Raw genomic sequence first — 20,415 nt, forward strand, 5'->3', positions numbered from 1 at the left:
ACTCTTTACAACTCTGAACAACTAACAAAAATATTAACAAACAACAAAACTATTAACAAACAACAAAACTATTAACAAACTGTGGACAAGTATTTACAACACAAATCCACACACGAAAACTAACCTTATCTCTACCAAAAGGGCGCTGCAGTCCAGATCTTAAACGCTGCGCACCACCAGCAGGGAAACACGTTGTTAAATAGGATGACCCTTTTGGGGCCATTTCCCCCATTCCCTCTCTTTTTAGAGCGGGGGCGACCGCGTCTTCTTGAATCCTCAAAGCCCAGCCGCTGCCCGGATGCGGAGAAAAAGCTGGGGGGTTTGAAGAAAAATGGTAAAAACTGGCCTCGGGGTTGGTTTGGTGTCAGTTCCCAGGTGTTATGGGAGGAGGTCAGCGGAATGCGGGGGCTTTTGTGGCTTCGCCACCCTTTAGAAGAGCTCCCGGGGCCCTTTTAAACATCATCCTTTGGGCGATGGAATCTCATGTGGGTGTTTCTCCCCTGGATCTTCTCAAACACCCTGAAAGTTAGAAAAGAAAGGCATTTTTAAGTCTTTGGCCGTTTTTGTAAATTTGTGAGACCAAGCTCCGTTATTCCTCCTTTTGGGAACTCTTACGCTTTGCTGTGTGGTACGACAGAGTTTCCGACGTCGGTGGTTCAACAGGACAGATCGTGGGCGATTAACATATTAGAATTAATTGGGCCATCACTTAAAATGAGGCTGAATTGAAACGCGAGGCATTTTGCTCGGCGCGAGCGAGTGGAGCGGGGAAGCCTCAGGCCCCAAATCCTCACGGAACTTGAGGCTTTTTTGGTCAAAAAGGAGAAGCGCCGGGATTCTTGCGCAAGGGAGGGCCACCGCTCTGAACCTCAGGGCTCGGTGGAGGGTCTCCCCGACTCCGAAAACACACATTTTTGGGGGCTGAAAGTCAATGAAAACCGCCAAGCGGCCCCGGGGCAAGGGGAATCCTCCAGCTGCCCTCCCCCGCTGCCCCCATGGCTGCTTTTTGAGCCCCAAAACAGCCGCTTTTGAGAAGGAAAAGGAAGAGCTGACCTTCCACACTCGCCGCAGGGGAAAAATCCCGGATCTCCGGCACCGCCGTCCCAGCACCAGGAAGCACCGGCATTGATGGAGGAGCTGCTGCCGTTGCAGGGGTTCTCTTCCTGTCTCCCCAACTTTGGATTTTCCTTGGGGGTGATGCGCCACCTCTTCTTTGCGCTCCAAAGGGCCTGTAAATCAGGTAAAAAATAGCTTGAAACAGCCGCGGGCGGCAAAGGAATTGGATTTTTTGCGCCGGAGGTACCACATTTTATCAGCCCAACCCTGCCCGGGTGGACTCTGAACAAGAAACAGTCAAAAAAAACCACTTTAATTCCTCTGGGAGGACCAGACCTTGAAAGAAAAACCCTATCAGTTCTCTATTTGAAGCAGAACAGCGCTTTCTGACGCAAAAATCGATCCCAACAGGTTGAAAACGTGGAATTCCGAAGCACCGAAGCGACACCGTCACCCCGTTTCTACCACCACAAAGTTACAAATATTTCTGTGAACCAAATCCGCTGTTTTTTAAGGAATGTTTTCCCAGATGGCTTCATGGAGGAGCGGAAGCTGGCACAAAAATCCCTCCCCCAGCAGCTTTTCTACCTCTTCCTCCTCCTCCGGGCGTCTCGGGCGCTTCTTCTGCGTCAGGCGAGGCCGAGTGCAGCCAAAACGGGTTTTCTTCTTCCAGGTGTAATAATATTCAACACACTGAGACACGCTTTTAGTCTGGATCTGCCGGGAGGAAAACCAGGAGCCATTTCATAAGGGAAACGCGGCAGTAAAATACCCAAGGGGCAGATCGACCAGGAGTCTCTCCTGCGCTTCTCGCAACGCAACGTCCGGGGGAGCTCGGACAGAAAAGAAACCTTCACCTGCTGAAAAACGCCATCAAGAAGCGTTTTCAGGGCACAATTCTCCGTTTCACCACACAAACTGTCGTTATTCTTTTAATATCTCTGCTATTTTCTCCCAGAGAGATTAAATAGTCCCTTGCCATCACACATGAGGGCAAAAACTTGTCTCGTACCGGTGGTTTTTTAGCATGAAGAAGCGTCCTAAGAACAGCATTCCAACACGCAACTCAAAATACGACTTTCTGGGTTGAAACTGCCCACGCTAACGAGCTGCGCCTCCCTCTAACGGCTTTACCTGCTTCTGTATGAGGCGAAAATTCTTCTTATGGAGGTAAAAAGCCTCTTTAAACAATTGCTCCTCCACCGGTGTCCAAGTATCCGAGCCTAGGAATTAACCAGCGACAGCCAAACTATTACAATAGGCATCCCCCGCCTCCAAAAGCCCCGGAAAGGGATTAGAACTACTCTTTTCCCCACCCCAAAAGAACATTTGGAAGCCTCAATTCAATCAGAGCAAAGGGAACGGCGGGAGCTGTTCTCCTCCTTTACCTGTGTAATGATAATCAGCCAGGGGATGGGACTCGGGTCTCCGAGGCGGCCCAGCACCCAGCATCTCCGCCGCCTCCTGCCAGATTTCATAGGGAAAAAAAGAGTTAAATTCCTCCGGAGGAGGAGCCAAAAGGGAAATTCTCCCTCCTCCTGGCCACGCCCCAGCAGACGCCCAGCCCAGGGGTGTTAAAATCCTTCTTCGAAGAAGGGGGAGCAAAGCAGACCCGCTCGGGGCTCATCGAGGACACACCTCGGGTTTTAGCCAATATCCCTTCATTCGGGAGTAATTCTATTCTCCAAATCCTCCCAGAATCAAAACCAACTCTTAGCGATGCACCAGGAGAGGGCTCGGGAAGCCCACGACACATTAACGCCGTGACAGGCAACATCCAAAAACCTGCTGCGCCTCCGGCAAAGAGACTCCCGCCCGCGCAATAGGAAACTCGGAGCGACTCCCAGCTCAAAGCAGGAACAAAGTCCGTTCTTCATTAGAAATTGCCGCTTCTTACCAGCACGTCGCCTTGAGCCTCGTGCAGGCAATGCAGAGCCAGCTCCGTGTTGACCCGGCCCCCCGGCCCGCCCTTGGGAGACGCCAAATGGAGCAGGTTTCTAACTACAAACGCAACAAAAACCCACAAAAAGTCACGTTTTCCTCCAGAAAAGGGGCCAGAGGAGAGGGAGGGAAAACAGGACGAGCGCAGCAGAGACCGCAGACGAGGAAAAGCTAGAGAAAGAAGTCCGGTACCCCAAAGAGCTCTATTTAAAAGCTCGGAGAGAAACCTCCCCTCTCCCGAGGGCGCCGCACATGAGCTGGGAGGGCTCCAAACGCCCCTTTTTCATGCAAGACGCTGCCGAGAGCGTTGCCCGTTAGTCTTTAGTCCCTCTCCCACCAAAACCCAGCCATCTCCTTCCCTCCAACGGGAACGCGGGCAAGAAAAGGATGGCCCACCAAAAAGGTGGCATTTTCAACCCCTCCTATCCCTGGCTGGGGTCAAAGTGGAAGAAAAGCGGTAGGAAAAAAAAAAAGCCAAACACCTTTCTCCTGCGTCTCCGGGTTGGTTTCCACGTCGCCCCAGGGCTTCCACACCAGCGACGCTCCCTCTTCCTCCTCTTCCAAACGGGATGGGTCCTGGAGGTCTGGAAGCTCCGCTTGGAATTGGCTTCCAATGTTGATGCGCCTGAAAGCGTGAGGAAGAGGAGGTGAGGAAGGCGAGCGGGGAACAGCTCCGGCAGGAGAAACGCGCGCATACGGGAGAAGCTGTAAGAAAGACGGCCCCTATTTCCCAGGAAAGCGCTAATCGCTCTCCTCTAACAACTTCTGCAGCACCACCACGGTACCGTTCTGCCTCCTGAGTCCTCTTGGGCCCCATCGGGCAAGAAAACTGGGGGTTTCTTCCTCCTCAAACCTCTCCCAAGTGGTCAGGTTTGCTCTGAGAAGAGCAGCGAGCTGCAAGAGCCACCACCGCCGAGCACCAAGTGCTTCGGAATGTTGTGTAGAACGCGGGAGGCCGGCAACGCTCCGTGACAGCACTTGGCCGGGCATTTCCGCACATTTCTGGCCAACTTTGCCCCAAAAAACCCATCCTTGATGACTGGCCGAGCCACCAGCAGAAGCTCAATGGCAACTGCCAGGGCCTGCACACACCGGGCCTTGCACCAACCACATGCCCACTCCTCAACGGCACTTCCCTCGTCCCCGCTTTTCCCCACACTCTGCTCTTCTTCCCACGGCTGGGCGCCCATTTTACTGTTTCATCAGCCAAAACACCCAAAACCCCTTGCAATTCTGCCCGGAAGGTAGCAAAAAAAAAAGCCCGAGAGAAAAATTGTTCCAACAAGACCAGCCTTTAGCCTTCCTCGCCATCCTCAACTCTTTTGAATTGCGCGTTTTTAATGCTTACCTTCAGTTTTTACCCCAAACTTGCACAATCAAATCAGGTCGCGGCTTTAGGAGGAACCTACATCGCAACTCCAAAGTGATTAACAGGTTACCTGTTTCCCAGAAATTCCACCAACAGGCCCCTGGAACCTTTACCAACTCCGTTACCATTAGCGTTCATTACCACCAAGCCCATTCCTGCCGTCTTAGTCGAATAGAATTGGGGGGATTAGCTGAGCTGCTGAACTGCTGACCAGTGGCTCACAGAAGCCATTCCAGCAAGGGAGTTTTCTCTAAATACACTCAAAAAAATCACTAAAATCGCCACCCACCTCCTTCCCTGCTGCCAAATTCCTTCTCGTGGACGGTACCGAGAAGGCAATCAGCCGGCAGAGCCACCGCGACGTCCCCCTGAAGGCATCTCGGCTTTGGAGGGACGCTTTCCATCTCCTGCGGCCTCCGGCGATGGTTTCTGGGCACCAGCGAGGGACTGGGGTGCATTTTCTGGCCTCCAAGTCCTTCGCATCCCAACTCCAATCCAAATTGTTTCTCTCTGAAAGAAAATAACGAGAACTGCTGTTAACTAACAAGCGCTCAAGGATTCCCTTTCCCTTGACCTGCTGCTCCTTCCTTGCTGTGCGCCATCGCTCCCCGCAAAAACACCCGATGGCGACCTTTTTCGGTAGAAAACCACCCGACCGCGGTTATTGGAGGGGGGTGGCGGGAAAGCCAAAAAGTGGAGAAAAAACAATATGGAGATAAAGGGGTGGAAAATTAATGGGAGGAAGTTGAACTGCTTTTTTAAAGAATAGAATTTCATCACCCTCAGTGTTCGATCTGCCGTTTCGGGCCAGGTGCTGTGGCGGGGAAAGGACTACGGGGCTCGGAGCTGAGCCTGCGCAGGGTGCTGGGGTGGGCACGGGCAGGAAGGCGACGTGCAGCCACGCAGAGTGCCGAGGGAGGAGATGTGCGGCAAGCGAGGTGTAGAGCCCCTGGGCAGCAGACACAGACCTTACCCCCTCGTATTGCAATAAAGAGTTTACTCCCACGTCTTTGCTTGTGCCTTCCTTCCTTCCAGCCAGGCCATACTGTGTCTGAGCATCTTCCCTGCAATGTTTTCCCTCTTCTTCCTCCCTCCCACAGCCTGGGTCAGGCGAAGACCCAGCTTTTGTCTCCTTTGGGAAGCTTTGTGGCCGGGCTATCGGAGGGGCTGCTCCAGCTCTGCTGAGCCGGGGTTCTGGCCGTCCTTGTGTCGAGATCCTTTCTCCAGGGCTCTTTCTCCTCAGAGCAAGCAGCCCTGCACAAAACCCTTGTTCCCGCCGCTCCGGGGACGGACGCTGGCGTCTCCCCCTGGGGACCGCTCTGCCACATGGCCTTTGGGTCTCCTCGCTGCGCAGCGGGGAGGCAGCTCTATTGTGGAGGCCCAGAACGGTGCAGCGGAGCAGGTTCGAGCAGCCGGTGCCAGGGCTCACCCAAAGGGAGCTGCAAGCAGGGAATGGGAAAAACCAGGGCCGGAGGAGATGGCCCTAAATCAGGGTTCTTCACCCGCTGGGCAAAAACCAATCAACACACTGAGTCGAGATATTTGGCTTTATTTCAGTTCTGCAGAATCGGGGGCCGGGCCTTTAACAACAGCCAGCACACCACACGTTTCCGACAGTCCCAGGTTCACAGTGATGAGATACAGCCCATGGGTGAGCTACAGTTCCCTTACCAGCCCTCATCAGACACATGCATTCAAGTCCAAGTTTGGAACGGTTTGGGAGATCCCCCTAATTAGGCCAATTAAGGTTTAATTTCAGGAGTTCAGCTCAAGCTCCATCAAAGTTCTACTACAATTCTATACAAAGCGCTCCTGGAACTTTTTAACCATATTCTTTTGACATCCCTACTCTAACCTTTTCCTGACCCATGAATGTACCAAGCACTCTCCTTTTCCTTCAAGAAACAGTACAAAATGGCTTTTATTACAAAAAAGGTAAAAAGCCCACTCCCCCTTTCCTTCAGAAACAGTACAAAATGGCTTTTATTACAAAAACATAAAAACCCCTCTCCCTTTTCCCTTCAGAAATAGTACAAAATGGTTTTTAGTACAGAAACATAAACCCCCACTATCACTAGCACATGCTGCAAAATCTAAACAGAACAAATGCACCCCCCCTGCCCGCAGGAAAACAAACACAGTCCAGGGAAGGGCCCAAGACGGGAACCCCGCGATGCTGCAGCTGCTCCGCGGCAGGACAAGGTTCAGCGCAGCTCCCGAGTCTCTGCCACCGGAGCAGCAGCTTTGGCCTTCAAGGTCTTCAAGTTCCTGGCCGGTCTTTGCACAGCACTCAATCCAGTCCCGCTTCTATTTTCCGTCTTGCGCCAGCTGCGTCTGCGGAAGGGACACCTGAAAGAGGCCAAAGGCCGAGCTCAGACAAGCCCACGCTGGTAGGACCAGCCCTAGCTCCACGGTACCGGCTCTCGGGGAAGACGCACCCTCTAACGCCAGCCCCGACAAACACTTGCTCTTCGGGGAATGGAAGTCACAGGCTCCCAGAGTCACCCTGGCCTCACCTCACACTATCAACACGTTGACTTTCTCTCTGGCTCACCATTCACACGTACAACCCCGAGACATCCCATGGATATGAGAGAGAGAGGTTCCTACAGGATTAAGTCACCCAACTCCCCTTTCCAAGGGAGAGACTGGGGCTACTGCCACCTTACTGCCACAGGCTTTTTCCTCAGCAGGAGAGTTACTGGTTACACAAGGCACTGAGGAACTCTTCTGCTCTCATCTGCCTTGAAAACGTGACAGCTAGCGCGTGAAAAGGGAAAATGGGAAAGCTCAACAAGACGAGCAAGACTCAAGGGGAACGTCCTTAGACTATTCTCTATTTCCCATCCATTCCGTTTTCTGAGTTTCCTCCAATCCCTCTCCCACCCTGCCTGACCCACAGAGACCAGACCTCGGGGAACGATGCTGTCTGGCCATGGCCAAGGGACGCGTCTGACTGGGTATTCCCACCGCCTGCCGGCCTCCCTTCCTGATGGCCAAACAAAACTCGGGCCACAGCATCGTGCAGAGCTGTGCCCATCAGCACAGCCACAGCGGCTCTGGATGAGAGCTTTCCTGCTCCTCACCCGGTCTATACTGGGGGGCTGCTGCCATCGTTCCTCCATCTGGCCAGAGCCTCCTCCCACCAAGTAAGATCCTGGTCTCACCTGCTGAGACGCCAGCATCTTGTGCTGGTCAGACTCGGAGAGAGAAGATCCGCCTGCATCTGGCAGCGCCCGACCTCTGCAATATCTCCTCAGCCTCCTCCGTTCACGTTCCACCTGCACGTTGGGTAGGAGAAAGGGTCACAGAAAGCTGCCACCACACAAGGAGCAAAAGGACCTCTGGACATCCTGGCAAGGAGATGGCTGCTCAGAGACTGTGAATTGCACCACAGAACGCTGGGGCCAAAAAGCACTCCAAGCAGCCCACGGAAGAGAGCGAGCAGGAGGAAAGAGTTCCTGACACAAGAGTGTCCAGTGGGTGTGTATGGGGACACTGGGGCAAGAAGGCTGGTACCGCAGTGAACGTGCATTTGCGAAGGCAACGGGGTGCCAGAAGAGAGAGAAAAGACAAAAGCGTGTGGCCACAGGGGACAGTGGGAGAGGGAAGGAAACAAGCCCAGGACTCCACAGTGCTGCCTCTGGAAATGCGGTGTCTTCCAGAGGACCGTGATGCTGCGCAGAGGCAGCGAAAGCTTGGTCTACCTCCTCCAGAGTCCTCCTGAGCTCAGCACTGTATTGCTTCAGCTCCGTCTTCTCCCGGTCCAGCCTTGCAACTGCTCGCTGCAGACGTTCCAGCCGCTGCGACAGGAGTCTCTTCTCCGAGAGCCAGGACAGCCGCTGCCCTTCTGCAATCGCCTGCTGGGCATTCAGAGAGCAGATGATGGGAGTGGTGCCACAGAAAGGAGAGAAGGGCCAGAGTCAACACATCGCGGAGAGTGACCATGGAGGAAAGGACAGTGCTACGTCCCTTCTCCTCCTCCTCCCGGCCCACAGCCCAAAACAACACTCTCCCTTCCCAGGGGCCCTCCTCCACATCACCTCGGAGAAATCCCTGCGCCAAAAGAACACCCTGAAAGCGCAATGAAGCCTTCAACCTCACCAGCCAACGGTACCATTTCCATTCTCTCTAATACCCTGGGAAAGCTGGACCTCAGGAGTCTCCATCTCTGAAAGCCTCCTCTAAGCACCATCAGTGTCGCTGCTGTTCAGCCATCCTTACAAAATTCTACTACGTTTAGTACATTCGCTTGCTCAACTGTGCCCTTTCCTTTCCAGGCCAAATCCCAACCGCCACACATTGCTTCATCTTGCCTAGATAGGAGAGAACCAATCACCCACGCACAGCTCTTGGACTCGCATTCATTTTAACGGCAAGCTGCGTAGTTCTTTCATTAGTTCTGGGCTTGACGGAAAGCGTTTGAGCAGCTGAATGGTGAATTACTAGCAAACATTTTCTCCTCGGCCCAAGCACAAACACAAACAAGAAGTCTCAGCCAAGCTCCTCAGAACAGCGTAGGCTCACAGCCTCCATTGTCACAGCTCGGCTCCCTTTTCATCAAGGAAAAGGTGCAGACGGACTGCAGGGTCAGAAAGGGACCAGACCCTCGTGCCCTCCTCACAAGACAGGCCGCGAACGCCAGTACCAGGAACAAGGGGCCTGTTCCGTCTGCTCCAACACCTCTGTCAGCCGCCAAAGGACAGAAAGGAAGGAACAAAGTTCCCCCGCCTGCAGCTGGCAGCAGCGTTAGGAGTCTACTCCATGGCGGGCGGGAGGCTGCTAAGATCCCAGCCCTTTGCTGCCGTGCTTTGGCTGGGGACCACCCAACCTTCTGTTGAACTCCTCTTACACCCACACGCAACCCGTGCCTGCATTTACTGTCCCACCAGAGTCCTGGGGTCTCCACGCTCCTTCGAGGACGAGCCACTGGCTCTGCTGCCTGGCCCGGCACCGTGTCGCCCGGGACAGACCATTGCTGCCATTTCACACGCTCAGGCTGTTCTTCTCCTAAAGCCAGCCCACAAAGCTGGCTTGAAGCATTCAGAAGCATAGTGTTTCCTACCACGTCTTGCAGGAGCTTGTTTATCTCCCCTTGGTGGTCGGCCTCCCGAACTTTGAGGGTGTCGGTATGCTGCTGCTCTTTCTGCAGGAGCTCTTGCGCCATGTTTTGCCGTTCCCGCTTCAGGAGAGACCTCTCTGCTTCCAGCTCCCACTGAAGGCACTTCACTTCCCCTGCAAACACGACAAATGGCAAGAGTCAGAGTCTGCACAAACAGCGGCTCTGACTTTACTGACCTTACGCCCTTTGAGTTTCCGTGGAGGAGGGGTCTGTCTCCAGCTCCTTCACTCCTCAGAAGCACTGCGGACAGAGAGCTGCTTTCATACCACCTTCCCCAGGCACGGGGTCACCAGAAACGGGAGGCTCTCACCTTGGATCACCTCCTTGGCCTGCGCCACCGCGTGGAGCTGGGTTTCGAGATGACTCCTGCTGATCTCCAGCTCAGACAAGTGCTGCTGAGCCTCCAACAGGCTGCATTCCAGGGTCTCCTTCCCTGACCTGCAAATCGTGAATACAGAGAGAAAGGAGCTGCTTGCTCCTGACACCCACAGGGAGTTGTTCCAGGAAGAAGCGGTGCAAGATCCCTACCCCTGCCTACGGAAAAAGGCTCGCGTGGAAACTCCTACACAGACAGCCTATTTCTGCCCTTCCAAATAGCAATGCGGGCCCCTGCCAGGGGATGGCCAGGCTTCCCTTGTCACCTGGCAGCACACAGAAAGCCCAGCCGAATTGGACTGCAATAGCCAAATCTTCACTTGCTGGGGTCTGATCCACGACACACGGGTAGCTGCGCCCACCAAGCCTGTGCCAGCAAGCAAAACTTGGATGGACAACGGAGGACGTATCTTCAAGAAGGAGAACAAGCACACAGTTCCGATTACACCAGTCTCTGGCAGGCCAAAGTAACTATGTCCATTTTAACAGACATCAGTGATGGGCAGGAACCCCTGAAGGCTGGCGAGAATTCAAGAGAGGGTTCCCTGCTGCTGGTGTCACCAGCTCTAGCTCCTGCACCACACTAACACCAGTTAGCTTAGAAACAGAAGGCCCTCCACATTTTCTGCAGGAGCCTCTGGCTTCTCCCGAAGGGCAGCGTCCTGCTCACAACCTCCATAAGCAATAGCCGTCAATTCTGAAGATCCCACCTCAAACTACGTGACAAGGAAAGATCGATGTTCAAATGCACAGAACAAGAATCCAAGACCAGAGAGAAACTTCACGTTCTGGGAAACGTCTGCGTGGTTTAATTATGGCTCCGTTCAGAGCCCACTCGGCTTGCTGTGGACGTCACAGAGGAACACGTAAGGGGGCATAAACATGAGCCCAACGCTCAGGAGAGCTTTGCCAGCTTCAGCTGTCAGAAAAATAACCTTCAAATCAAGGTAGACTTTTTTTTTGCTTGAAATTCTTCCATTTTCTCTCCATGGAAGCGAAAACATGTGAAAAGCACACTGGATGCAATCAATCCCCGTGGAACCACTGTCACCTTTACCATTACAGACATTAAAGAACGTCCTGCCCAGGGTCTCCTCCCTGCCCTTACCTGGCCTCTGCCAGCTGCTCCGAAAGGCCTTGTCTCTCCCGCTCCAGGGCTGCCAGTCGCACCTCCAGGGCAGCCTTCTCCCGCACCAGCAACTCCTTCTCTGCGCACACCTCGGCCAGCGCGTGCCCTTGGCGAGAGGACTCCTGGCGCAACTGCTCCAGGCCACTGCGAGACGACTCTTGCTGGCGGGAAACCTGGAAGCGGGACAAAATGCAGTGAGAGTCCTTGCGTGCAGCCCTGGCTTTTGCCCCAGACAAAGGCTCCAGAGCTACACAGTTTGCTGCTTTTGCCACACGGGAGAACAGTAGAGTCGTGGATGCAGTCCTCTCTCTGCAACTTACCAGAAGCCAAAAAGGAGGCCAACACGCACAGCTTCACCCAGCCAAGCAGCCACATGCCCACCCAGAAGCACCAGGTCTTTGGTCTCACCTCAAGGAGTTTCTCTTGGGCTTCTTCCTTCTCCTCTGCCAGGATGCCCAGCTCTACCCGCAGCTCCTCTTGTTGCTCCTCTGCTTTCTTCAGCAGCTGCTCCAGGTGGCCTTTCTCTGCACAGAGCTCGCTCTTTGTTCTTTCACACAAGCTCAGCTTCTCCTGGGCAGAGATCTTTGCTCTCTCCGTCTCATCCACTTTACACAACAGAGCCTCATTCTCTTGCTCCAGCTGCAATCACAGAAGCACAGAGGAAATCAAATACAGCAAGACTTACTCTGAAGAAGAGGAGAGCAGCAACTCCACATCCCCTGCGTCTCGCTGACATACTCCCAGGTCAGCGCTCCCAATAAGCACGTGCCGACAAACTACCCCAAGGAGCCTGCGTGGTCTCATCACCATTTCCCAAGGAGGAGAACAGCACGTTCCCTGGCCTCTACTGACACGAAAAAAGCATCTGTGCTGGTCTTGCTATCACAAGGTGGCCATACCTTCTCCAGGGCCACTCTAAGCTCACGCTTCTCTTCCTTCAGCACATCCCTCTCAAGGTGCGATTCCTCCAGCGCCTCCCTCGCAACTACCAACTCATGCTGTAACACGCAGTGTTTGTCTTCGAGTGCCACTAAGTCCTTCAGTCTGTGAGAAGGGGAAAGACAAACAAGTTGTCAATGTAAAAACATTCTCGTTTCCAAAACCAGGAGCACATACTGTGTCCCAGATACGGCAGTTGGAATGATTTCCAACGGCTTTGGACCTACACCTAAACACCACCGGCTTTTCCTGACTAGAGCTGCATCGCTCTTTGTCATGGATGAAACGTTCCTCATTGAGAAAGTAAATCAAGCTTCCAGACATCACAGAACGTTTCCAAAACGTTCAGGTACTGGCAACAGCTTCCTGCCTCTTAGTTCTCTCTCTCCTCTTTCATACGTTGGATACAAGCCTTGCACAAGTTCTTCTTGGGCTAAAACAGACTTTGAAAGTCCAGACTACGACTCCCACAACTACTTTTGCCTTCTGCAGTGAATGAATCCAAGGCCCTGCAAGCTGTCTGGGGAGACGGCTATGAATGTCCAATCCAATGACCATGGGATCACAGGAGGGTCCCGGTTAATACGCTGCATGTTGCAAAATGGCCCTTCTTGCCCCAAAGGCCTTCTGCACTCAGTCTCGCAAGGAACTGTCAGCACAGAGGTGCTACAGTGCTTAGGATGGTGCCGGGCAAATTCCTGCCAACTCCTCTAGCACCGCCCCGGGGAGCAAAAGGGCTGTACCAGAGACAGAGCTCTCTTTAGGCTGCTCTCGCTTGCTCACCAAGAACCAGTTCACAGCAAAAGCACTGGAATACGCCACCTCTTTGCCAGTCTGGTCTTACCCAGAGGAGCTTCTGGCAGTCAGACGATTTTTGCCGTCCTTTCTGTTGAAGGCAACCGTTTGACTCGGGACAGAAACAAGGCTGTGCAGAACGGGTGTGTTTGCAATGTGAACACAGCCCATCTATGAATGCAAGAGGCAGCCCCAGAAGAGAACGGTGCTAACAGCAAAGTTTAAAACACCTTTACCTGTCCTGAAGCTCCTTCTTCTCCAGCTCCCCCTTGGCTTGGAAGGACATCACGCTGGAGTTTAGACGGGAGCAGTTTGCCATTACAGACCCAGAAAGCCTCACTTGCTCTGCCTTCAGCTCTGACAAATCTCTGCAGAAGAACAAAGGAAGAGCCAACGTTCACACCACCGTCTCTATCAGCTGACTCGCTTCTCACGCACGTAATGGCGCAAAGAGGAAAAGCTGCCAGGAAAGATGACATCTCGGCTGGGGACAAATCATTCCCCTGACACTCTGGGGTCAGGACACACCTTGGCGAGCGACTGCTCAGAGGCTCACGACAACAGCCACATAATAAACTTTTCAGGAAGGTGGAGGAAGAATAAGCCTAAAACGGCGTAACAAAAAAGCACAAAGAACACAAGAACCAAGGCACGCTCGACGCATTAAGGAAGGTTCATCATCCAGGAAGATAAATGGCTGACAGTAACCCAGAGTCTGAAGTCGCCTGCTGACACCAGCAGCCGACACTCTCACGGCTACGCTGCTCTTGTTTGTGTAGAAGGCAACTGTGAGAAAGGAACCTCAGAGAGGTGTGAAGGGAAGGTACATCTTTTCTGCCAGAGATCGGGCCTCAACTTCTACTCACCGGTTCGTGGCAGTCTTCATTTCCAGGAAATGACGGCGGAAGGCGACCATCTGATGCCACAGACCGAGCAGACGGTCACGGTCACCCCTGAAGTAGTTCTCATAGAGCTACAGATGCAAAGACAAAAAGAAATGCCAGTTCAGCCTCCGCCATCACTGTACGAGTCTTTCAGCTTGCAGAGAGCACAACCACCATCGCCAGCTCTCCTTGAATAACTATTCCGACAGGGCACCAAGGACTGAAGAGGCACCACAGAAGCAGCCCCAGCAGACCTGCCACCTGCCTTCAAAGAAGGCAACATCCACCCTTCTCCTGCAGGAGGGGACATCAGCAAAGCAAGCTGACCCCGAGTCAGCACCTCGCCTTGCAGAGCTGTCTCACACTCTTGGTGGAGGAAGACAAAGACAAGCCCCTCCAAGACCACCGTCCCATTTGCTAGCGGTGACGGAGGCCTGTCTTCTTCTTCCCTTGGCTGCTCTGAATCTCAAAACACACAGACCTCTCTGCTCTCACAGCTCTAGACGGAGATTTAAGAACCATCAAAAAGACGAGCACTCCTGTGTCGCTGCCCTACAGCGTCCAGCAGCAGCAAGCATTTGCCTACAGGACCGAGCAGCACGGCCACAGCAGGTGGGCCTCTTCCGTCACCACGATTTGCTGACACTCCCCCAGCACCCTCTTAAAACTGTCGCATCTGCTATCGACTTGGTCAAATCATTGGTTTATATCAATAAATATATTGCTGCTTCTCTCTTAGGAGTGAAGTCTATCGCTCCATCCGCGACAACCCCTCTCTTCTGCTCGTCAACACCAACACATCCTCAACCGAGCCACAACCTTCTCACAGCAAGTTCTCTGGGCCAGAAACAAAACGCGTTCTCATGCCACGCTGGCACCACCTCTGACATTCCCGCAGCTGAGCCTCACCTCACGTTCCTGGCGCCATTCGCGCTCCTTCGCTTCCAGCTCCTCCCGCGCCCTCATCCAATCCACCGTCAGCTTTCCAACATCTTCTTTGAGGGCTGAATTCACCTCTTTCGCTTTCTCCAGGTGCTCCCGCAGCAGACTGTTCGCTTCGGCCAGATCCTCGCACCTTGCAAAGGGAGGAACAGCCATGAGGTCACTGAACAACCCCTATCCACAAGCAGCATCCCCGGGATTTCCCGGCTCCCCCAACACTGACTTTGGTCTCAAACTGAGAGGCAGGAAAAGCGCTTTCTAGGATGAACTAAGATCTCTCGCTGATGGCCAACTCGTTCGCTTCTCCTTGCTTTAAGCCTTCCATTTCCACCTACAGGTTGGGTTTCCCCTTCCTCTGCAACTCGGACGATGCCCACAGTCGACGGCTGCCTCCCCTTCGTGCTGCCTCATCACTGGACGCATCACCTTTCTCTAGCGTTGCCCCCAGCCCCTCACCTACTGCACCAGGGCAGCGTTTAGGCTGGAAAGGGACCCTTGGAGCTCACCCGCAGGAACGCCCCGCTCCAAACAGAAGCGGTCAGCACACACCACTATTACTGCCCCACAGAACAGGTTGTGCACCTCTCTCCTTTCCAAAGGGCTTGCCCCAACACTTCCCTTGCGGAGACTGCCTACCACTGACAGGTTTTCCCTCCCTGCCGTGAGCATCCAGGATACTGAGTAGGAGGGAACGCTTCTTCCTTGTACCTTTGCTGCTCCTCTTTCACCTCAAGCAGGGCTTTCTCCAGGGCCTCCGTGCCTTCCCACCTGCCTGGGAGGCATCCCTGAAGAAGAAAGCAAATGGTTAGTCCAATTCTTCCACCTGAAGCCCAGGAATGCTCTCCTACGCTCCCACCCTTTCTTTCCTAGCTCTGCTTTAGCCGGCAAGCCGAACGAAAAGCACAGAGCCAGCTCTCTCTGCCCGACGCCAGCATTCTCGCCTTCCAAAACACTGTCTGTCCACCCATTCTATTTCAGAGACAGCCCTAGAACAGGCAGCAAAGCCCTCTCCCGAGACCCAGGACGAAACGCTCCCCGCCAATAAAGCACTCCCGCACACAACTCCAATCCTGCATTTCTGGGACTGCTGGCTGCTCTGAGAGCGGCAACTGGGCAGAACAGGGGCGGGCAAACTCGCAGCGCTTCTTGAAACCCTCCGGGAGCACAATCTCGCTTTCCCCTGCCATGGCTCGGGGAGCTTTTTCGCTCCCGAACGCTCCGGCCGCTCTCTTCAGTTCGCGCCCTGCGCACTCACCGCTCCTGCTTCCAGCTGCTGCTCCAGCTCTCGGCAGCGGGTCCGGTACTGCAGGACCTGGGCGCAGACACGGCATGAAGATGAGCGACTGCAGCCGGGGACGGACCCGGCTCCTCCGGCACCGGCTTTTCTCTCGCTCTCTGCAGCCCGAGCTCAGCCCGCGCCACGGCGCTGCCGCTCCGACACCGAGTCCCTTCGGGACCGGGAAGCTTCGCTTCCCCCGAGCCCGGCCAAGCCCCGGCGAGCGGCTCGGGGGTGACCGCCGACGGGACGGGACGGGACGGGACGGGACGGCTCCCGGGGCCTCCCTCCCTCCCCCGAGCTCCGGGCTCGGCGCCGTCCCGCCCGCGGCAGCGCAGGGCAGGGCCCGGGCAGGACCCCGCCGGGGCCGCGCCTTCGCCCCCCGAGGGCTCCGCCGCCGAGTCCCGTCCGCGGACGGCGCGGGCACCCCGGCCCGGCCTCGGGGAGCTCCCCCCGGGCAGGCGCCCCCGCTCCTCACCTTCGCCTGCAGCTTCCGCACCAGCACCGCTTGCCGGTGCCGCGCCTCCTGCGAGCTCTGCAGCCGGCGCTGCAGGGAGGCCGGGCCCGGCGCCGCCATGCCCCCGCTCGCCGGCCGGGCTCCGCCGCCTGACGGGCGCCGCCGGGAGCCGCGGGGCGGGAGGGACGGGCTCGCTCGGGGCCGCTCTGCGGCGGCGCTTTCCTGCGGGCTGCGGGGCTGCCGCGGGGGAAGAGGCCGCTCCGGCCGCGGTTCGCTCCGGCCGGCTCCGCTCGGAGACCGTTACCGGCCCCGGCCGACGCTGGGGGCGGGAGCGGGGGGAAACGGTCCCCGCGAGCCGCGTGTCGGGGGGGCCCCGAGACGGCGGGCGAGAGCCGGGGCCGCGGGGACGGGCCGTCGCCCGGGGAAGGCGGCGGCAGCGCCGGAGCCTCTGCCGGAGGCTGCGGCTTCGGCCCGGGCTGCCGCGGGAGCGGGGGGCCCGGCCCGGGGCGAAACGCCGACGTGCCCGGGGGGAGCTCCCGGACCTTGTCCTCCCCGACGGGCGGCGCGAAGGGCCCGGGCCGCCAGCAGGGAACGGGGAAGCCGGGGCGGGAGGGAAAGCTTCCGAGTTCCAGGGCAAGGGACCCCGGGAATACAGCGCTATTTCGTGGGCTGAGGGGGGAAACACGACAAACGGGGCTCAGTCCCCTTTGCCCCCCGGCCTCGTCTCTCCTGGGAATAGAGAAAGGCTGCCAAGGGACACCGCAGCGAGAGCACTATCACCACACTCCCGCGACAACGGGAGAAATCCTCGTACCTCCCCATCATTCAGCTCTTGCCTTAGTTTAGCCTTTCAGCTTCAACACCAGAAAGTTACATCCAAGTGATGCAAACCAACAAATTCCCTTTATGCTGACACACAGAATGACGCTGTCTCCCAGAAAAGGTAGTCAGGAGATCACGTTTTGGAAAGGAGAAGTCAGGACAGTATTCCTGTTAGACTGCAACACTGTGCCAGAATCCTCTCTGGTTTGTGTCGAAGAACGAGGGTGAGTCAGAACAGGTAGAAAGGGTAGAGGAGAGGGTCACGTAGCCAAGGGCCACTTCCTACAACTTGTAACCGATAAGTCAACTACAATATATTTCTCAGGTCTGCATGAACACACACAAAGTGCCTGCAGTAAGGGGCTAAGTTTAGGCTTCAAGGCTTGAGTCGCCAGAACCTTCCCTGGGGAGAGGCTCTTTCCTCTAACCAGGTCATCCCATTTGTCAGCCCACTGTGATTTAAAGATACAACCAAAGCCAAGCTTGGCCAGAACAGCTGCTTCCTTTCTAGTCGTCAAAGACCATTAACTTGGGAGCTTTATTCCTGAAATGCATCCATGAGCCCTTGTCATAATGTCAGAGGGACTAGGCAAAGATTTGCCCCGCAAAAGTAGCCAGTATCAAAGCAGTCGGACTGATCTGCACGTTTCATAGACTTGCGTGCCTTAAACGTGTTTAAGGTTCAACCTTAAGGTGTTTCAGTTTTAAACACCTTAAAGGGGTTTAAATGCTCGTCAGCTGTCCCTTGTTCCCGTGAAAGCCAAACCAGGCACACAGTGATGGCAGGACGACCAGAGCATCCGCCCAAGACAGGCAGAAGAGCGCCTTACCGTGTCTCTCAGCCCCTGGAGTCACGCGATTGCCACCTTTATCCCACCGCTGCTTAAACAGGTTGTGCTCTACATCCAGCTGCTGCTCTCCTGCTCCCTCCATGGCTTCGATGCTCAAATCTGAAAGCAGTGAGCAAGGGAAGTGGTCTGTAAAGGCACAGTCATTATGGCCTGTGGTGGGCTGAGGACGCATTCAACCCGTGAAAATACAGAATCTTTCAGCCAGGGGGACAAGAATGTGCCAAAGTGAAAGGCTGTGTATGCTTCGGGCCGAGTGTCACCCAGGGAAGAAAACGCACGTTGCAGCAGCCGAAATGCCCCTTCCAAATACGGGGTTGGGTTTGGTGTACAAGAAGGACTGTTTCCAGCTGCCACAGAAAGCGTTACCCTGAAGGGTAATACACTTAAGGCCAAACAAATCCACAAACCAAGCCCCTCCAAGCCCATAACCATCTTCACAAACACCGCTTCAGGAACACAGCTTAAAACTGGTTGAAAGCTGCCTCCTACCTCAACCCCCCCACCTTCAGCTGTCTGACTCCTTGTCTGACTCCTTGTGGGAGTGGGGTGTCTCTGAGGGTGCCAGGGATAATTTAGACGTTTCCCGAGAGCGGTTCCCGAAGGGCAAACTTTGGCCTGCTTAGGAGCATGGTTGAGAGTGTCCCTTGGGGGACAGTCCTGAAGGGCAAAGGTGCCCAGGAAGGCTGGTCTCACTTCAAGGAGGAACTCTTAAAAGCTCAGGAGAAGGCCATCCCCAAGTCCCAGAAAACGAGCAGACAGGGAAGAAGACCAGTAAATTATCCATGAGCAAGGAATGTGCCCTTGTCGCCAAGGCGGCCAACGGAATTCTGGGCTGCATAGGGAAGAGTGTGGCCAGCAGGTCCAGGGAGGTCATTCTCCCCCTCTACTCTGCACTGGTGAGGCCACAACTGGAATACTGTGTCCAGTTCTGGGCTCCCCGGTTCAAGAGGGACAGGGAACTGCCGGAGAGAGTCCAGCGTAGGGCAACAAAGACGATGGAGGCATTGGAGCATCTCCCTTATGAGGAAAGGCTGAGAGAGCTGGGACTCTTTAGCCTGGAGAAGAGAAGGCCGAGGGGAGACCTTATTAATGTTGCCAAGTATCTAAAGGGTGGGTTTAAAGAGGATGGAGACAGCCTCTTTTCAGTGGTTCCCAGTAACAGGTGATGGGCACAAGGACCCTTGGGGCCTCCCTGTAGGGCTGCCTACACTTTCTGCATTCCTTGTGCAGTGGAAAGGGTCCCCTTCTTGACCTCTCCTGTCAGGGGACACTACACCCAGGAATCAGCAGCTCTCTGCCGTTTGGCAGGACTCGGAGCGAACCCACCTTCTGCAGCCTTAAACCCCTCCCCTGAGCAGCCCGTGGGGGCGAGCAGCCCGTGCAGAGCAGGGTTGGGAGAACTGGACCTGGCGAAGCAAAGCTCCTGCTGCGCTGGTGGATGAGCCTGGGACCCCCGGCTCTGCAGCGCAGTCGGGGCTCTGCCCCTTATCTCAGCCCTTTGCCGGCCAGGGCTGCTGCGGGGGCACCAAAACTCTTCATTCCTGCACCTGTGAGCAAAAAATAAACAAGTCCTTTCCCCAGCCAACGGTGAGAGTGCTCATCCCTCCTCCTCCCCCCTCACCTCCTCCTTTCGCCAGTGGGCAGCAACCCCACTCCCGACACCAACCTGGGGGGGATTCTGCATCTCCGGGGCCTCAGCCCAGAGAGAATTTTCATCCCGAGCCAGCCTGTCCCGTGGAGAAGGGGCAATAAAGAGCAGGACACAGACAACCTCCCATCGGCATGTTTGCTGGCAGAAGAATGCAAGCACCAAATAAAGACATTTTCAAAAAACGAGCAGTACTATGTTTTCCATTCTCCTTGAGCAAAAGAGTTTTGCTGAAGTGTTTTCCCCTTCTGGCAACAACCAAAGTTCCATATTTTGGCTGGGGCAGGCAGCAGGGCTGAGGACCCTCCACTTGCCTCGGCAGCGGCACTGGCACCTCGTCCCGGCTTGTTGAGACCCCCCCCTGCCGCCACCCCCCGCCCCATCCCGGTTGTCCCCCGCCCGCCTCAGCCCTGACACATGCCAGCCAGCGGGGCTGGCACCAAGGAGCGCGTCCCACAGCCTCCACCCCACCGCTGAGGGCGATGCCTTCCCCTCCCAGCCCGCGGGGGGCTCGGCAGCAGCTTGGGAAGCCTGACCCACTGGGCACTCAGCCCCCGCCTTGCCCTGGCACCTTTCCTCCGAGCCAAGGCACCGGGGCTTTCCCTTCATCGCTCCCTGCAGTTCCTTGAAACTCCTTTGCGCTCCCCACAACTCACTGCCGGGCACAAAAAGATGCCCCCAGTCATCCCCGCAAACATTTTATTGCTGACTTCCCACTTGCCCCCCACCTTGCCCCTTCTGCTCGATTGCTCTTTAAGCAGACCTTTCCCCAAACCCGCCCAACACCACCCTCCTTACCCAGCTCATCT

At 55.4% G+C, this 20,415-nt stretch overlaps 2 protein-coding genes across 4 annotated transcripts; both read right to left on the minus strand.

Annotated features, from left to right (window-relative positions):
- Window positions 1–1,566: 1,566 nt before the first annotated feature.
- On the minus strand, window positions 1,567–4,948 carry LOC141750099 (uncharacterized). Its single transcript, XM_074604681.1, has 5 exons — window positions 4,656–4,948; window positions 3,480–3,622; window positions 2,445–2,520; window positions 2,191–2,279; window positions 1,567–1,773 (listed from the first exon to the last, which is right to left on the minus strand). Exons 1-5 carry the CDS (start codon window positions 4,822–4,824, stop codon window positions 1,567–1,569), a joined length of 684 nt encoding a protein of 227 aa, XP_074460782.1. The 5' UTR covers window positions 4,825–4,948.
- A 969-nt stretch (window positions 4,949–5,917) lies between these two features.
- LOC141750192 (uncharacterized) lies at window positions 5,918–16,860 on the minus strand. Of its 3 annotated transcripts, none has more exons than XR_012589603.1 (14): window positions 16,307–16,860; window positions 15,808–15,864; window positions 15,261–15,337; window positions 14,520–14,685; window positions 13,593–13,699; window positions 12,963–13,094; window positions 11,892–12,036; window positions 11,401–11,631; window positions 10,972–11,165; window positions 9,799–9,926; window positions 9,432–9,728; window positions 8,074–8,226; window positions 7,534–7,647; window positions 5,918–6,715 (listed from the first exon to the last, which is right to left on the minus strand). XR_012589603.1 is itself a non-coding variant. In XM_074604886.1 (10 exons), exons 1-10 carry the CDS (start codon window positions 16,403–16,405, stop codon window positions 9,749–9,751), a joined length of 1,386 nt encoding a protein of 461 aa, XP_074460987.1. In that variant the 5' UTR covers window positions 16,406–16,860; the 3' UTR covers window positions 9,587–9,748. The 3 variants fall into 3 exon arrangements, 1 of the variants encoding a protein (XP_074460987.1); XR_012589602.1 differs by having other exon boundaries at window positions 8,074–8,229; XM_074604886.1 differs by lacking the exons at window positions 5,918–6,715; window positions 7,534–7,647; window positions 8,074–8,226 and having other exon boundaries at window positions 9,587–9,926.
- Window positions 16,861–20,415: the final 3,555 nt, after the last annotated feature.

This window comes from Larus michahellis, chromosome 12 (assembly GCF_964199755.1).
Source record: "Larus michahellis chromosome 12, bLarMic1.1, whole genome shotgun sequence".
In the NCBI taxonomy this organism is placed as follows: Eukaryota; Metazoa; Chordata; class Aves; order Charadriiformes; family Laridae; genus Larus; species Larus michahellis.